The sequence below is a fragment of the Onychostruthus taczanowskii genome, unplaced genomic scaffold (genome assembly GCF_017590055.1).
Source record: "Onychostruthus taczanowskii isolate IOZ18803 unplaced genomic scaffold, ASM1759005v1 scaffold25, whole genome shotgun sequence".
Lineage (NCBI taxonomy): Eukaryota > Metazoa > Chordata > Aves > Passeriformes > Passeridae > Onychostruthus > Onychostruthus taczanowskii.
This window is the reverse complement of record NW_024499796.1, coordinates 250,367-264,482: the sequence shown is the minus strand read 5'-3', so window position 1 is coordinate 264,482 and position 14,116 is coordinate 250,367. Positions and strand designations below refer to the sequence as shown.

Below are 14,116 nucleotides of genomic sequence, written 5' to 3'. Positions count from 1 at the left end.
TGAGGGCAGCAGCCTGGTGGCCTTTACTCACTGTGTATGGAAGGGAGAAACACAAGGAATGACCATGGGCACCTGTCCCCTCTGGGAAGCCCTCAGATCCCCTTCATACCACAGCAGCTGCTGCACCAGGGAGATGCAAAGGGCAATGAGGGGACAGTGGCATTGCGGCTCAGGAGGCTGCTGTGGCACAGGAATGCCAAACAGCATTGGAGGGCTCTCTGCTTACCCCTGTTCTGTGCCTGTTAGTGCTTGGAAAAACATAAATCCAGGAGGGATCTAGCCGCTGGCCTGTCCTGGAGCCTGCAGTGTTCAGCCCTGGCTGCCATGGGGGCTTGCTGCCCTTGGGCCATCCCCTGCCTCTCTCCTGTTGCTCACAGCTCTAGCCACACGCCCCCCACCAGGGCAGGTAACCACAGGCTGGGCAGCAGCTCCTGCAGTGCTCCAGCCCAGCCCTGTGACAGTCCTGGCCTCAGCTCTGCTTCAACAGCACAGTGCTTGGAAAAACAAGCTCACATTGCAGAGATGCTTTAGCAGAGTATTTATTCAATGCCAGAGTGAAGAGCAAAACTCAGTACAAACAACACCTCAGTGCCTTGCTTGCTGCTGCACTGAGCCATGGGTGGAGAGTTCACAGTTGGGGGAGGAAGGGGAGGCCGTTCCTTCACTGTGTGACTGGACAGAGTAGGATGTGGAGCCTGTGTGCACACACAGGAAGGAACCCCTAATTTCATGACAGAAAACCTGAGTACGGGGGTTTTGGATGAAGCTGGGGCACAGCAGGACACAGGTGCTGACCCTCCTGCTGCAGAGGCTGTTAAAGCCATCAGTGCCATTGTGACAGAAGATGCCACCTCTGTCAGGTTTATCAGCAACCCCAGATTGGGAGTGGCACAGGCACCTGCACTGGAGCTTCCAGGGGGGCCCCAAAATTCCTCCCCCTCTGGTTCCTTCCCAGCCCTGCTTCCAGGAGTGACAGCAGCTCCTCAGGACCCCATCTAGGTCAGGTCAAGATTAGGAGCTTCATTTTAGGCTCTGACATTTGGGTACTTGCTACAGGGACAGAAGCTCAAGGGACAGACAGTGAACACCACTGAGTCCATAATAACTCCAAGTGACCATCCCCGCTGCCTGTGGGGTCCTGGAGGAGCTGACCCCCTCCATGGTGGGTCAGCCCCAGGGACAGGGAGCTTATTCAGCTGTCAGGAGGGCAGCAGCTGCAGGCAGGAGGGCTCCATCCCCATCACCTGCAGGAGAATGAATACCTGCAGCACTTGTGGGTGCCTACACCTATTCACAGAGAACATACCAAAAGAACCTAAAGTGCCATGGGTAGCATGGGCAGGAGGTAAGCTGTCCTCATGGGTACCCCAGAAAGAGACAGCAGATCCCCCGCAATAAATACGTTCCCGATCCATAGCTTATTGAAGTGCTACTCAGAGGAAGACAGAGGCAAAGCCAGCACCATGTGACCACCAGCCCTCCCCCCTCCCAAGTTTGGAAACTGGCAATACCAATACACAGACCCTGGGGCCAGTCAGGCTCCCAGCCCTGGCCCTGCTGCCCCCTCACTGCCCCCAGTCCCTGCTGCCCTCCTGGGCAGAGGTGCCATGGGGAAGAGGCACTTGACATTCCGCAGCAGCCAGACGAGTTGCCCATGGAGCTTTGGGACAAACACACATTAATAAAACGCCAATATTAAGAAAGTCCTGCAGTCAGGCAGCACAGCTGCACCGTGGCTCCTGCCACTCTGCAGCTGGTGGCTCCCAGTGTGGCTGGCCACGTACCCAGCTCACACAGGCCCACACTGGACGTGCCTCAGTGTCCCCTGTGCCAGAGCTCACCCAGAGAGCTATGCCCAAGTAGCGATGCTGGTGAGAAGCTGTGGGAGCCCACCCTGCAGTGACCAGCTCAGCTGCTGCCCAACAGAACCACAACAGGGCCCCAGCTCTTATGTCCTGTCTGAAGCCGATGCTTCAAGGAGGAGGCGATTCCTGCTGCCAGGGCCCCTCCTGGCTCAGCCATAGGATCTGTGTGCCTAGAGCTCATCTCTGTGCAGGGCTCAGGGCTCTGTGAGATCAGAAGGAGGTGCTGCAGTGAGGAAGCTGCAGGAGCAGATGTACCTGGGTTCAGCTTTTCTGGTTCAAGAGCCAGGAGAAGAGCAGTTTCCTGGGCCGCGGCCTCCTGGCCTGCCGGATGCGCACGGCCCGTGGGGACCGCCACACCTTGATGGTGGTGTCATCACTGGCTGTCAGCAGCAGCTCCTGCTCCACCGGGCTGAATGCCACTGAGTTCACCACGTTGTCATGCTGCAGCTTGGCCAGGCAGATGTTGTAGTGCCGGTCCCAGATGTAGCCGTGTCGATCCTCTGCCCCGCTGGGGTGAAGAGACAGTGGTCAGGGTGTCCCACAGGTCCCAGTGTCAGCCCAGCAGCCCCAACACCCTGCCCTTCCCACTCCTGTCCTTCCACAGGGAGGGGGGCAGAGGGTACCCAAGCCCCTGTCTCCATGAGCTTCATACTTCACAGGCAGCTCCCTCTGGGATCCAGGGCCCCTCAGCTCACCCCGCAGCACCTACAGCCCCAAGAAGGGCATTTGCCACCTGCCACCAAACACACCACAGCCCCAGATTTACCCTTTCCTCCGGGATTTACAGCAGGACCAGGGCAGCCACCCTTTACTAGCACTTTGCAAGTCAGTCCCTCTGTTCTTGCCAGTCCCACTCCCTTCCAACACGCAGGAGTGTTCTGCTCACCTGACCATCACATAGCAACAGGCCCAGGCCTTCCCAGATGCAGGATCAGGATCCTGCCCACCCCCTCACCTCGCTACAAAGTCCCTGCTGACGTCCAGGAAGATGAAGAAGCACTCCTCATTGGGTGTGTAGGCCCGGTGTGCGCGCAGCGCTCGCTTCACCTCCTTCATGGTCTTCAGGTCAAAGACGTGCAGGTCGATCTCCTCCGCGATGGGAGGCGGCTGCATCGGATCCGAGATGACGCAGTCCCGTGGCCAGGCCCGGCTGTTCACGTACAGGTACCTTGGGGAGGGCAGGGAGGGGTTACCTGCACTGCACCAGAGCTCACAGAGCCCCCTGGCACAGCAAGGATGAAGCTTGCAGCCCAGCTCACTGAAATCCAGGCTGAAACAGGGAACAGGCTGCTGGAACGCTCCTGGCCATGGAAAGGACCACTGCACCTGAAAGGTGATGCTAGGGGTCAGGTGACACCTCTCTAATCTCACTGAAACTATCTTTAAGGATGGGGTTGTCCTCTGGGCAGCACATGAAAGGGGGCTCTGCCCCTCTGCTCCATGCTAGGGGTCAGGTGACACCTCTCTAATCTCACTGAAACTATCTTTAAGGATGGGGCTGTCTTCTGGGCAGCACATGAAGGCTCTGCCCCCCTGCTCCGTTCAGGTGAGGCCCCACCTGCAGAGCTGCCTCCAGCTCTGGGAACCCAACAAAGAAGGATGTGGAGATGCTCAACTCCAGAGAAGGCCACAGAGATGCTCCAAGGGCTGGAGCCTCTCTGCTCTGGAGCCAGGCTGGGAGAGCTGGGGGTGTTCAGCTTGGAGAAGAGAAGGCTCCAGAGACACCTCAGAGTCCTTTCCAGTGCCTAAAGGGGCTCCAGGAGAGCTGGAGAGGAACTTTGGACAAGGGATGGAGAGACGACACAGGGAATGGCTTCCCACTCCTAGAGGGCAGGGATTGATGGGATACTGGGAATAAACTGTTCCCTGTGAGGGTCGGAAGGCTCTGGCACATGATGCCCAGAGCAGCTGTGGCTGCCCCTGGATCCCTGGAAGTGTTAAAGGTCAAGTGGACAGAGCTTGGAGCAGCCTGGAGTAGTGGAAGGTGTCCCTGCCCGTGGCAGGGGGTGGGGAATAGATGTTTTTTAAGCTACCTTCCAACACAAACCATCCTAGGATTCTTTGGGTGATCTACCTCAGGAACAAGACACATTGGTGTGGGCAGCTTCTCCACTCTTAGAAGGAACCACCCTGTCCTGAGCTGGCTCAGGAACACATTCCTGCCATGGCTGGGGGGGAAGCTCAGCAGTAACACACCATCATCACCTGGATCAGCAGGCACCCAATTCATCAGGCACCATACTTCATGTCCTGATCACCCCACAGAGCCTGTGAGCAGCTCTTGCCCACCCTGGCAGTTGCTGAAGCCCTCTGTGCTCACCGGTGGTCAGGGGAGAGGCCCATGCCAATGATGTGCCCATGGATGTCGATGACGTGATCCAGGGAGTCAAAGAACTCATCCGAGCGCCGTTCCTCCCCCAGCACTGGCCCTGCAGTCGTCATCTGATGGGGCAGGATCCTTTTAATCCCTGTGGGACAGAAAGCAGACGGAGGCAGTTCCACAGGCTGCTGCCAGCAGGGCTGGGGGAGGTCCCAGGCTTCGGGGAGGGGCTTTGCTTGGGGCTGCTAAGAAAGGAGAACCAGCTTGCTGTGCAAGGTCTGGGACAGGGCTGCTGTCCTGGCCAGGCTCCTTCAGCTCACTGGGTTTGGACCAGGACCCTGCCCAGGAGCAAGCTTCTGACACATCCAACCCCAGACAGGGACATCCCAGTGCCTGTGGGTACAGGCAAACCGTGCCTCAGCCCATCTCTGGAGCACATGGAAGCTGCGTTGGCGCAGAAGACACGCTAGTTGTAGAAGGGTTTTTCTCCAAATGATTCCCTGGGCTGAGCCCATTCTCTGCAGTAGCCAGCCTGGAGCAGCCCAGCAGATGCACTGGCTGTGGCAGGGTTTTCCCCTGACACTGTCAAGTGCAGGAGGGGATCTGTCCCAGAAAGTTCAAAGTACAGACATTTAAACCCAAACTGTGCTCAAGTGCTCTGTAGCTTCTGAACCTCCTGACTAAATGAGACAAGTGATGGTCAAGCCCTGTCCCCTTCCAGCTCTGAAGAGGTCCAAAACACAAATTGATCCATAAATGGTCCATCCCCAATGGCTTCCTGGAGGACCCCTGTGAGCCTCAGTAGCTCCTGGGCACACACAGGGTTCATCCTCAGCAGGTCCAGGGGGAGCTGGAAGGTGGCCCAGCCTGACCCATCCCATCCCATCACCCCTCTGCGGGAATTGCTAACAACACCTTTGATTTTAGCCGTCTCCTGCAGCCCAACAAGACACAGGTGACACCCCACTACAGCTCATGTTCAAAGCCATTCCTAATATTTCTGCCCCTGAGCCTGGGACCTTTGAGACAGGACTAGTGTTCTTCCACCCCACTGGTGCTGCTCACCAGCATCTTCATCCTCACTTCCACAGCACCATGCTCCCTGTTCCAAACTCAAACACACATGAGTCAGCAGGCCAGGCTGCTCAACCTGGAATCACCATGAGAAACGGGAACTCGATTTCACGCTGGAGCAGCACTGCATAGTGAGAGGTGAGCACAGAGTGAGCTCCTTCAGGTCCTGTGGGCACAGAGCAGGTGCACAGGGCCAGTTCTGCACACAAACCAAAGGACAAACGACACTGCAGTGACTCACGGTGGGACAGGATCTGAGCCAGCATCCAGCCCTGCAAGCAGCAGCCTGTACTGCAAGTGCTGGCTGCCAGCCAGAGAGTCACAGAGCTCAAAGGCGTCGCACAAATCCCTCAGCCCTGGGACGCTGCGGAGGAATTCGGGAGCCCAAAGGCCCTGCCTCGGTGTGTGGCAGGCTGCAGTCTGCGAGGTGGCCTTGGCTCAGCCCAGGGCTGAGTCACCACGGCTGTCTGCAAACCCAGCCCACAGGCAGGAGCATGAAGCAGAGCTCATTCAGTCCAGGTCATATTCCTAACTGAGGTGGGCAAAGACTAAGCTGCTTACAGCTCTGTAAACTGTCTTCCCCCGCCTTATTGGGCTGTACTGGTGTGGGACCATGTAATGGGAAAGTCAGGAGAGCAAGAAAGCAAGGCTGTAACTGTGTGAGCAGTGAAAAGAACTGAAACTGTCTGGCTTCATAGCAGTCTTGTCTGAGAGCAGCTCCCTCCTTCCCCACACTCCTGGTCCTTTCCACCTCTGTCACCTTTAGGGTCTCTTGGGGAAACAGCCAGTCTCCCTGCTCCTGCCCCCCAATGAGGAGCTCCCTGAAGGGTTTCCTGTAAATTCAGGCTTTGCTAGACCTGTTGTCTTAACAGGGGTGCTCCAGATGAGAGCACGTGACATCCTAACACAGGACAAGGTCACCTGCAATGCCACGGCCTGGCGCATGCTGCACCCACAGCACATTGCACCCCACTAGTACAGTGGAGGAGGCTGCAACCTGCCTTGCTCACCACACAAACACAGGCTGGGGCAGTGAATAATCCCCTTGGAAACCTCCCCAGTCTCAAGTGTCTCACTGAGGCTGGATGCCCACAAAAGGGTGATCCCGCCCATGGCAGAGGGGAGGCAGGAAAGGGGCAGGGGCACTGCACAAGTGACTCACACATCAACCCCATGCTGCTCAGACCAGCCCTGTCTACCCCCGCAAGAGAACAGGACCGAGGTCCCCCCACACACTCCTCCAGGGCAACTGCTGTCCTGCCCCTGCACCCACTGCTGCTCATGGCTGGTGTCCTTAACCAGAAGCTCCTTCTTGCTTTTCTGCTCAGCCCTTGCCATGACTTCAGCCACGTGTCATACTGGCAGCAACAAAACAACCCTCAGGCAAGTGGTGGAGGTGAAACTCCCCACAGTGATGGGGTCTCTCAGAACCCAGAGCAAACCCCAGCTCACACCTCATGAACAGATGGTAGAAAGACCAAGCCTTTGTGCAGAAAGACCCAAATCCCAAGCGCAGCTGCAGCCCAGGGAGCCCCGGCTGTCCCAGGCTCAGACCCAGCATTACCTATCTGGTGGGGGGAGTAGGTGAGGCATCCTGTGGTGAAGATCAAGTACTTTGTCTTGCTGTTGCTGTCTGTGGGGAGCAGGTTTGGCTCGGGCGGTTTAGTTCTGTTTCGCACAAACAGCTCGGCCACCCTTGTCTCCAGCTCTGTCTCGGTCATGGCAGGCCTCACGTGGCCCTCCATGATACCATCAAAGAGCTGCTGCAGCCCATGCTCTGCTGGCACACCCCCAGCATCCGGCAATTCCTGTACGGCTGGCTCCGGAGGCGGCTTGGGCTTGGCCCCTTCTTCCTCACTGTCACTGCCGAGATCAAAGACGGGGCAGGTGGAGGAAGCAGCCAGCTGCTCCTCGTAGTCCAGGAGCAGATCCGGGGAATCGTACCGGCTGCAGTCAGCCACCATCACGGTCCGGATGGTGCTGGCATTCAGGTTCTGGATTTTGAACAGTCTCTTCACTACATTCACATTCTCGGACTCAATGCCCTGCAAGCAGAGGGGAGAAGTGAGCAGGAACCACCCCAAGTCACTCCCACAGCACAAACCAAGACCTGAGCTAGCGCAGTGACACCAGCCCCCATGGATCCCTCCACACCGTGTGTGGGGCACTGACACAACAAGGGGCCCCAGGCTTGCCAGCTCTACTGAGCTCCTTCCTATCCCGGATGGAGACAGAGCAAGGGAAAACGTTCCTGCAGGCAGGCAGCAGTGGAGCGAGGAAGCACAGCAGCTGGGCAGCCCTGCTGCCACCATAGCCTGAGGTAATCAGCTGGTGCTACCTGGTGCTTTACAGTGCAGGGCCAGGAGCTGGACTTGATCCTTGTGGGTCCCTTCCACCTTAGGATGCTCTACATTCTATGACTGACAAGGATTTCAGGAACAGGCCTCTGTGATAAGCATGAAGTAGGATCCCTCTGGCCCACAACAGCAGTGGCAGAGAATCCTTGTGCTATTGGAGTGTGCTTGTACCCCTCAGCAGAGGCAGCTTGGTATCTACTCCACACATACAGAGCAGGTCCCTCTCTGCCTGTTCCCAGCCTGCAGCTGTACTCCCACACCCCTGTTATGGGCAAGGTCCTTCCTGGCCTCTCAGGGCTGGAAGGTGTAATGCTGGTGTAATGCCTCAGTGTAGCACAGAGATGTGCCTGTGGGAAGAGTCTCTGCTACCACAGGATTTTACCTGGGGTTAGCATCTTGTTAAAATCACAAAACATGGGGATGTGCAGGTGTGGCACTGAAACAGAGGCAAAACACGGTGAACGCGACTCAGCAGCCCAAGTGCCAGGGAGGGAACGAGCAGTTTGGGGCCAGCACACCCGGCACTCCGAGTCTCACCACAGAATCAGAGACAGCACCTGGCCCAAGAAACCTCAGCAAGGCCAGGCAGGACCGAGCTCAGCCTCCAGCTCACACAAACACACTGAGCTACCAAGTGGGAGAAGGGCCATTTCTGGGACACACGCCAGGCTACAGCAGTCCCAGGACCAGCTTCGGACTATCGAGGACCTCAGCAGCCCCTGCTGGGCAATGCACGCTCTGGAGCACTGCAGCCAACTAACACCTCAGCCTAATTAATGTGGCAAAAGTTAATGAGATCTGAGGGCAGAGTTAGAATATTGTAGTGAGTATCACAACACTGAGCATGGAGAAACCTCATGCAAGGGTTGCCTTGAGCTCAGGATCCTGAGGGCAAGTCAGAGGAGACAAACAGGGAGGACAGGAGGATTGAGCCATCCTCCCTGCAGCTTTCCCTCCCCCAGGAGCCAGCAGAAAGCTGCACTGCCTGTGAAGCTGGAAGGAAAGCAGCTCACCTGGAAAGCATTGTTCAGCCACAGCACCGAGCAGGAGGTTATGCGCCCAATCCGATGCAGATTGCCTGATATCAAGTTGGTTTCATTCAGCCAGCAGCCAAACACATCATAGGGCTTATTCCTCACCCTGGAAAGCAGAGTGAAGTTCTCTGCAAGGGAAACATGAGTGTGAGGCAGTGACTTCCAGCAAGAGCTCTGAAGAAACCGTGTGGGACAAAGGAAGTGGATCAAGGTCTCTGCAGGAGAGGCCAACCCCCATGCAGCTCCCAGCCACTGCTACAGAGACAGATTATTTCTCTTTTCTCCAGAGAAGTGTGATGATACCTTGCACAAAGGAAACCAAAATAACAGGGCAGTGCACAGAGCCAGAGCAATTCAACCTCCCACCCTTTCCCTGAGCGGGGCCCAGAGCAGGTCCTGGGGACAAGAACGAGTTAAACACATACAGAATTTCCCTCCCACCCCTGCGGCCTGGGGCCTCTCCAGCCAAGGCAGCTGTGCACTCCTGCTTCCTGCTGCACTCCTGATTGCTGGTACTGTGGGACTCTGCACAAAGATGGTGAGATAACAGCAGGGATAAGCCTCACACACAGAGCTGCAGCAGAAGTGAAAGAAGCTTAGGTGACAACACCTAAGAAAGCCCTGTGAGACCTAAGGGTGAGACTAGGGCCACAAAGGTGACCTGAGAGCTAGATGCAGCCACTTTCCTCTGGAGACGGGCTGAGAGAGCTGGATGTGCCCAGCCTGAAGAAGAGAAGGCTCTGGAAAGACCTTAGAGCCCCTTCCAGTGCCTGAAGGGGCTCCAGGAGAGCTGGAGTGGGACTGGGGACAATGGAGAGACAGGATACAGGGAATGGCTCCCACTGCCAGAGGGCAGAGATACATGGGATATTGGGAAGGAATTGTTCCCTGGGAGAGTGGGGAGGCCCTGGCACAGGGTGCCCAGAGCAGCTGTGGCTGCCCCTGGATCCCTGGAAGTGTCTAAGGCCAGGCTGGATGAGGCCTGGAGCAGCCTGGGACAGTGGGAGGTGTCCCTGCCCATGGCAGGGGGGTTGAATAAGCTGAACTTTAAGGTCTCTCCCAACCCAAACCATTCCAGGTTTTTGTAGCTCTATGCCAAACACCACATATGCCAGAGGCAGAGGCTTCAAGATACGTGCTGTGGATAAGCCTTGCCCAGACTGACACTTAGAAGAGAAGTGAGGGTAAACACTGCCTTGAGGTGCTGCTGTAGTAACCCAGACAGAGTTAAGGTTGTCTTTGAGGTTTCCCTCTAGAACCGTGATTGGAACCCCTCAGCTCAGGAGTCAGGAGGAGCTGAGACAAGGCTACTGCAGACCCAAAGAAGAAGGGAACCCCCTGACCCAGCCCCAGGGAAGCCCCACTTACCCATGCTGATCACAGCAATCTCCCCCGAGGAGGAGTTGTGAGGCCCCACAAAGACACCGGATACCAGCAGGAGGGAGTCATCAGAGTTGAACTGGGAGAACTGGGTGTAGCTCCAGTTGTATGGCCTCATGTTGGAGCTGTGCTGCAGGGAGATGTCCAGCTCATTGCTCCAGATCTACAGAGAGATGGAGAGTCAGGAAGCTGCTGAGAAGGCTGAGAGTGGTTCTGCTTTATCTGTTCTGCCAGTACTCAACGGGACATGAAAAACAAACAGTATCAAAAACCCCATTTAACTGCCTCCCACTCACCACACCCCTGTCCATTCCCCTGACAGAAAATGGAGAGGGGCCAATGGAGAACTGCTGCTCCATTGGCCAGAGGAGAAGGTGTTCAGGCAGTGAATGGTGCTACCACAGCTGGGTTTCCAGCATGTTCAGACAGATTCCTCCCACGACAACCACTCAGGGAAGACATGATCCACTGCAGTGGATCACTATCTCCCCAGTCTCCATCAGACCCAGGGCACAACAGGACACTGATCTGCACCTAGAAAGCAAAGCACCTCGGCCACCTCCACACACGCTCAGGCTGGGGCTAGAACACACAGCCCTCAAGGCTACATTTGCAAGAGTCATTAGTTCTATGGCTTAGAAGACAGCTCAGCAGCCACAGGAACCAGCCCAAATCCAGGGACATCTGGTCAAGCCTCTCCAGACTTCCCAAAGGCTGCTCAGGGCTAAGCCCCACTGGACCGAGGCTGCAAGAGCTGGACAGGGCACCTACCACTTTACCTTGACCGTGCAGTCTTTGGAGCATGATGCAAACAGGCAGCCAGAGTGGGAGAAGCTCAGGTGCAAAACCTGGTCATTATGCTCCTTCAGGGCCTGCACCTCCACACAAGGGATGGTGTCGTAGAGCCTCTGGAACTCCTCGTACCACGAGACAGCACCTGCAGCACAGAGCGGGGCACGGGACAAGTGTGAGTGGAGGGAAGCAGAGCTGGGCTAAACATGGCACCAGGCTTCAATAAACCAATTCAATAAACCAGTCCTGGCTCCTGAGCACGGCCAGGAGCTCTGCTGGGGCACCAGCCCAGGGCTGCAGCTCAGCTATCAGCCCTCAGCATTTCCCTCAGCAGCTCCCCTACTCCCACATACAAAACCCCTTTCACCAGTACACAGACAGCTCCACACCACACTTCTGCTTTCCAAACCAGCACAGCCCCTGCTGGAACAGCCCGGGAAGAGGTGCTGGCTGTCAGACCAAAACCTTGCTCAGGACAAAACAGTGCTGAGAAGGAAAACGTGCACCAGCACAACCAAATCAACCAGGTGGGGCAAGAGGGAAGCTGGGAAGCTGCTCCTCACCATAGCCAGCTCTGCACTGATTACCTCTGTCTTGTCTGACACAGAATTAAGACGGCTCTAGAAAGGGTCTGGGACCAGGAAAAAAACATCTCCATGAGACAAGAGACTTGAAAAAATGAAAGAGAAGAACAGAGGCTGGGCATAACGTGCTGAGCACAGCCTGGGGCACACTGAGGGGAGTCTTACTGATGGACAACAAAAAACAAATAAAGAAAAATTTTAATGAAGGGCCTGGCCAGGCAGCCTACAGACTTCTTGTAGCAGCAAATCCCAGAGAAGCAAAGAGGATTAGACATGTATATGGATAAGGGCCAACTTTCCCAGTGACACTGAACAGGACTGAAGGATTTTTTGGAATACGCTGCAGCCCAGGAGGCACCTGCTCCTGCAGGCAGGGACCAGCTTGCTGCCAGCACATCCCACTGCTGCTCAAGGCTTCAACCCCCTCCAAACCACCTGGTCCTCGCCCATCCAGCTGGGAAAAGCCTGGGCAGGCCCCACTTGGCCAAGCAAAGCCAACATTTCACCTTACAGACCCACTGGACATCATTCCTCTAACCGAGCGGCTGCCCAGGGCAGCCAGGCTGGCAGAGATACTCCCCACACCCCTGCTCCAGCCCCTGCCCACGCCTGCCAGCTGTCCCTGTCCTGCTGCCATGTGCAGGGTGCCCACAGCTCCAGCAGCCAGGGAGGTGCCTGAATACACCAGGCTGAGCTACACCAACTGCTTGATCCTAATTAGTGCTCAAGAACAGGGCTGGCAGCTGACTAAGCAGCTCCAGGAGGCTGGGAGGGAACAAGCTTGGTCAAAAGGCTTCAGAAAAACCCTAAAGAGAACATCCTCAGCCCTATGGAGCTCCCAGGGTCTGCAAGAGCAAAGTCACACGGCCTGCAGGAGTCCCATTGACATCCACCTCCCCCAGAGCCCTTCTGCAGTGGTGTTCCTGCTGCAAGGAGATCAGCTCCCAGTGCCTGATCCTTGGCTTTTCTTTCTGCCCTTCTGTAGCCACTGCTGCTCACAACCCAGGATCCAATTCCTCAGCCACATCTGGGGGCCCCCTGCACAGTCCTCCCACGCCCCATCACCCACTGGGAATGAGCTGCTTGGAGAGAAAGCCCCCTAGGCAGCAAGGGCTCCTGCTGCCAGGTCCCAGCTGGTGTGACAGAGCTGGCCCATCCTCCCAGGCTGCACCAAACGGCTTCCAGCATTGGCTGCTCAGCAGGGAGCAGAGCTGTGATCACACGACTGCCACCCCCAAACCTTCTCACAGCTCGGCCAGGGACAGCCCTGCCAGGCTCTGTCAGCTCCTGCTGTGAGCCCAGATCAAGTCCAACCTGCCCTGGTGCTGTGGGGCAGCCGCTGACTCTGCACATGTCCCCAGCGCTGTCACAGGGCCACACATCCCTCAGACAGACGCCGGTGTCCCTGCACAGCCCAGCCCTGGGACCCTCGAAGCAGCCAACAGTGCTTGTGGCTCTGCTCCAGCCGGGGAAGGGACAGAGCTGCAGCAGAGGGGCCCAGCAGCGATTCCACAGATCCCTTCCATGAAGGCTGGGATGCAGCAGCATGTGGTGACTCAGTGCAACTCCCGGGATCTCCCTGGACAGCAGCTACAGAGAACACCTGCCTAGAGAGCTCAGGAAACTTTCTTTCTGCGGAAAGAAGGGAAAGGCAAAGCATTTTCAGCCCTCTGACCGCCACGTCAGACCCAGAGCCGTTCCCGTGCACATCTCAGCCCGCGGCACTGTCACACAGCCGAGGCAGCTCAGGGGTTCCGGCACCCGACAGCGGCGGGCAGAGGCGGCGCGGGGGAGCGCACTCTCCGTCCCGGGCCGAGCCCCGCGCCCCGGAGCGCACCTGGGTGCCGCGGCACATCCCGGGACACGCGGTAGTAGCGGTAGAAAAGCTCCTTCCACAGGAATTCGTCGCGGGCCACGGCGCGCCACTGCTGGCAGACCAGCCCCACTGAGAGCACGTCGGCGTGGTCCAGGTACAGAAAGATCTCGAACAGGACGGTGTCTGGGAGCCGGGGGCAGCCCGCGTCCATCGTGTCATTCTGCCGCCGCGCCTGCAACCGAGCGGGGCGTCGCTGTCAGGCCCGGAACGGGAACCCGCACCCGCCGCGGGCCCGCGGCTCCCTTCGTGCCGTGCCCGGTGCCCTGGCGGCGCCCGTGGCCGGTGTTCCCCCCTCGCTGTGCCCGGTTTCCCCGGTGTCCCCCCCGTCCCGTGCCGTGCCCGGTGTCCCCCGAGCCCGGTGTTCCCCCCTCGCTGTGCCCGGTGTCCCCGCTGTCCCCCCGCACCTCGGCGGCTCCGCTGCCCCCGCCCCGCCGCGCCACTTCCGGCCGGCGCTCCCGGCGCTCCCCCGCCAGCCAATCACGGAGCGCGTCCAGCCGCAGCCCCGACGGCTCGAGCACAGAGCTCCCCGCAGCGTGCCAGGCGCAGCGAGCCGAGCGCGGCGCGATCGCTCACGAGTGCCCCTGCAGGGGCGGTTCTGCCCCGCCCAGCCCGGTCAGACCACGCCCCCAAGGACCACGCCTCCCGACCACGCCCCCATATGGCACGCCTGTCCCCGTTAAACCACGCCCCGTTCCAAACAGGCCCCGCCCACCCCGGGAGTCCCCCGGCCCGGCCCGGCCCCTCCTCGGCCGCCGGCGCTGTCCGGGCCCGCTCTCTGGGCTCCGGCCCCTCTCTCTGGGCTCCGGCCCGGCCCCGCTCTCTGGGCTCCGGCCC

The 14,116-nt window shown here is 58.1% G+C and overlaps 1 protein-coding gene across 2 annotated transcripts; it reads right to left on the bottom strand.

Moving 5' to 3' along the window:
- Window positions 1–523: 523 nt before the first annotated feature.
- FBXW5 (F-box and WD repeat domain containing 5) lies at window positions 524–13,882 on the bottom strand. 2 transcript variants are annotated; one of them, XM_041406511.1, is made up of 9 exons: window positions 13,687–13,882; window positions 13,244–13,454; window positions 10,810–10,967; window positions 10,019–10,193; window positions 8,630–8,778; window positions 6,824–7,304; window positions 4,186–4,333; window positions 2,821–3,033; window positions 524–2,373 (listed from the first exon to the last, which is right to left on the bottom strand). In XM_041406511.1, the coding sequence occupies exons 2-9, from the start codon at window positions 13,431–13,433 to the stop codon at window positions 2,127–2,129; spliced, it is 1,761 nt and encodes a 586-aa protein (XP_041262445.1). In that variant the 5' UTR covers window positions 13,434–13,454; window positions 13,687–13,882; the 3' UTR covers window positions 524–2,126. The 2 variants fall into 2 exon arrangements, with proteins under 2 accessions (XP_041262445.1, XP_041262446.1); XM_041406512.1 differs by lacking the exons at window positions 13,244–13,454; window positions 13,687–13,882 and having other exon boundaries at window positions 10,802–10,967.
- Window positions 13,883–14,116: the final 234 nt, after the last annotated feature.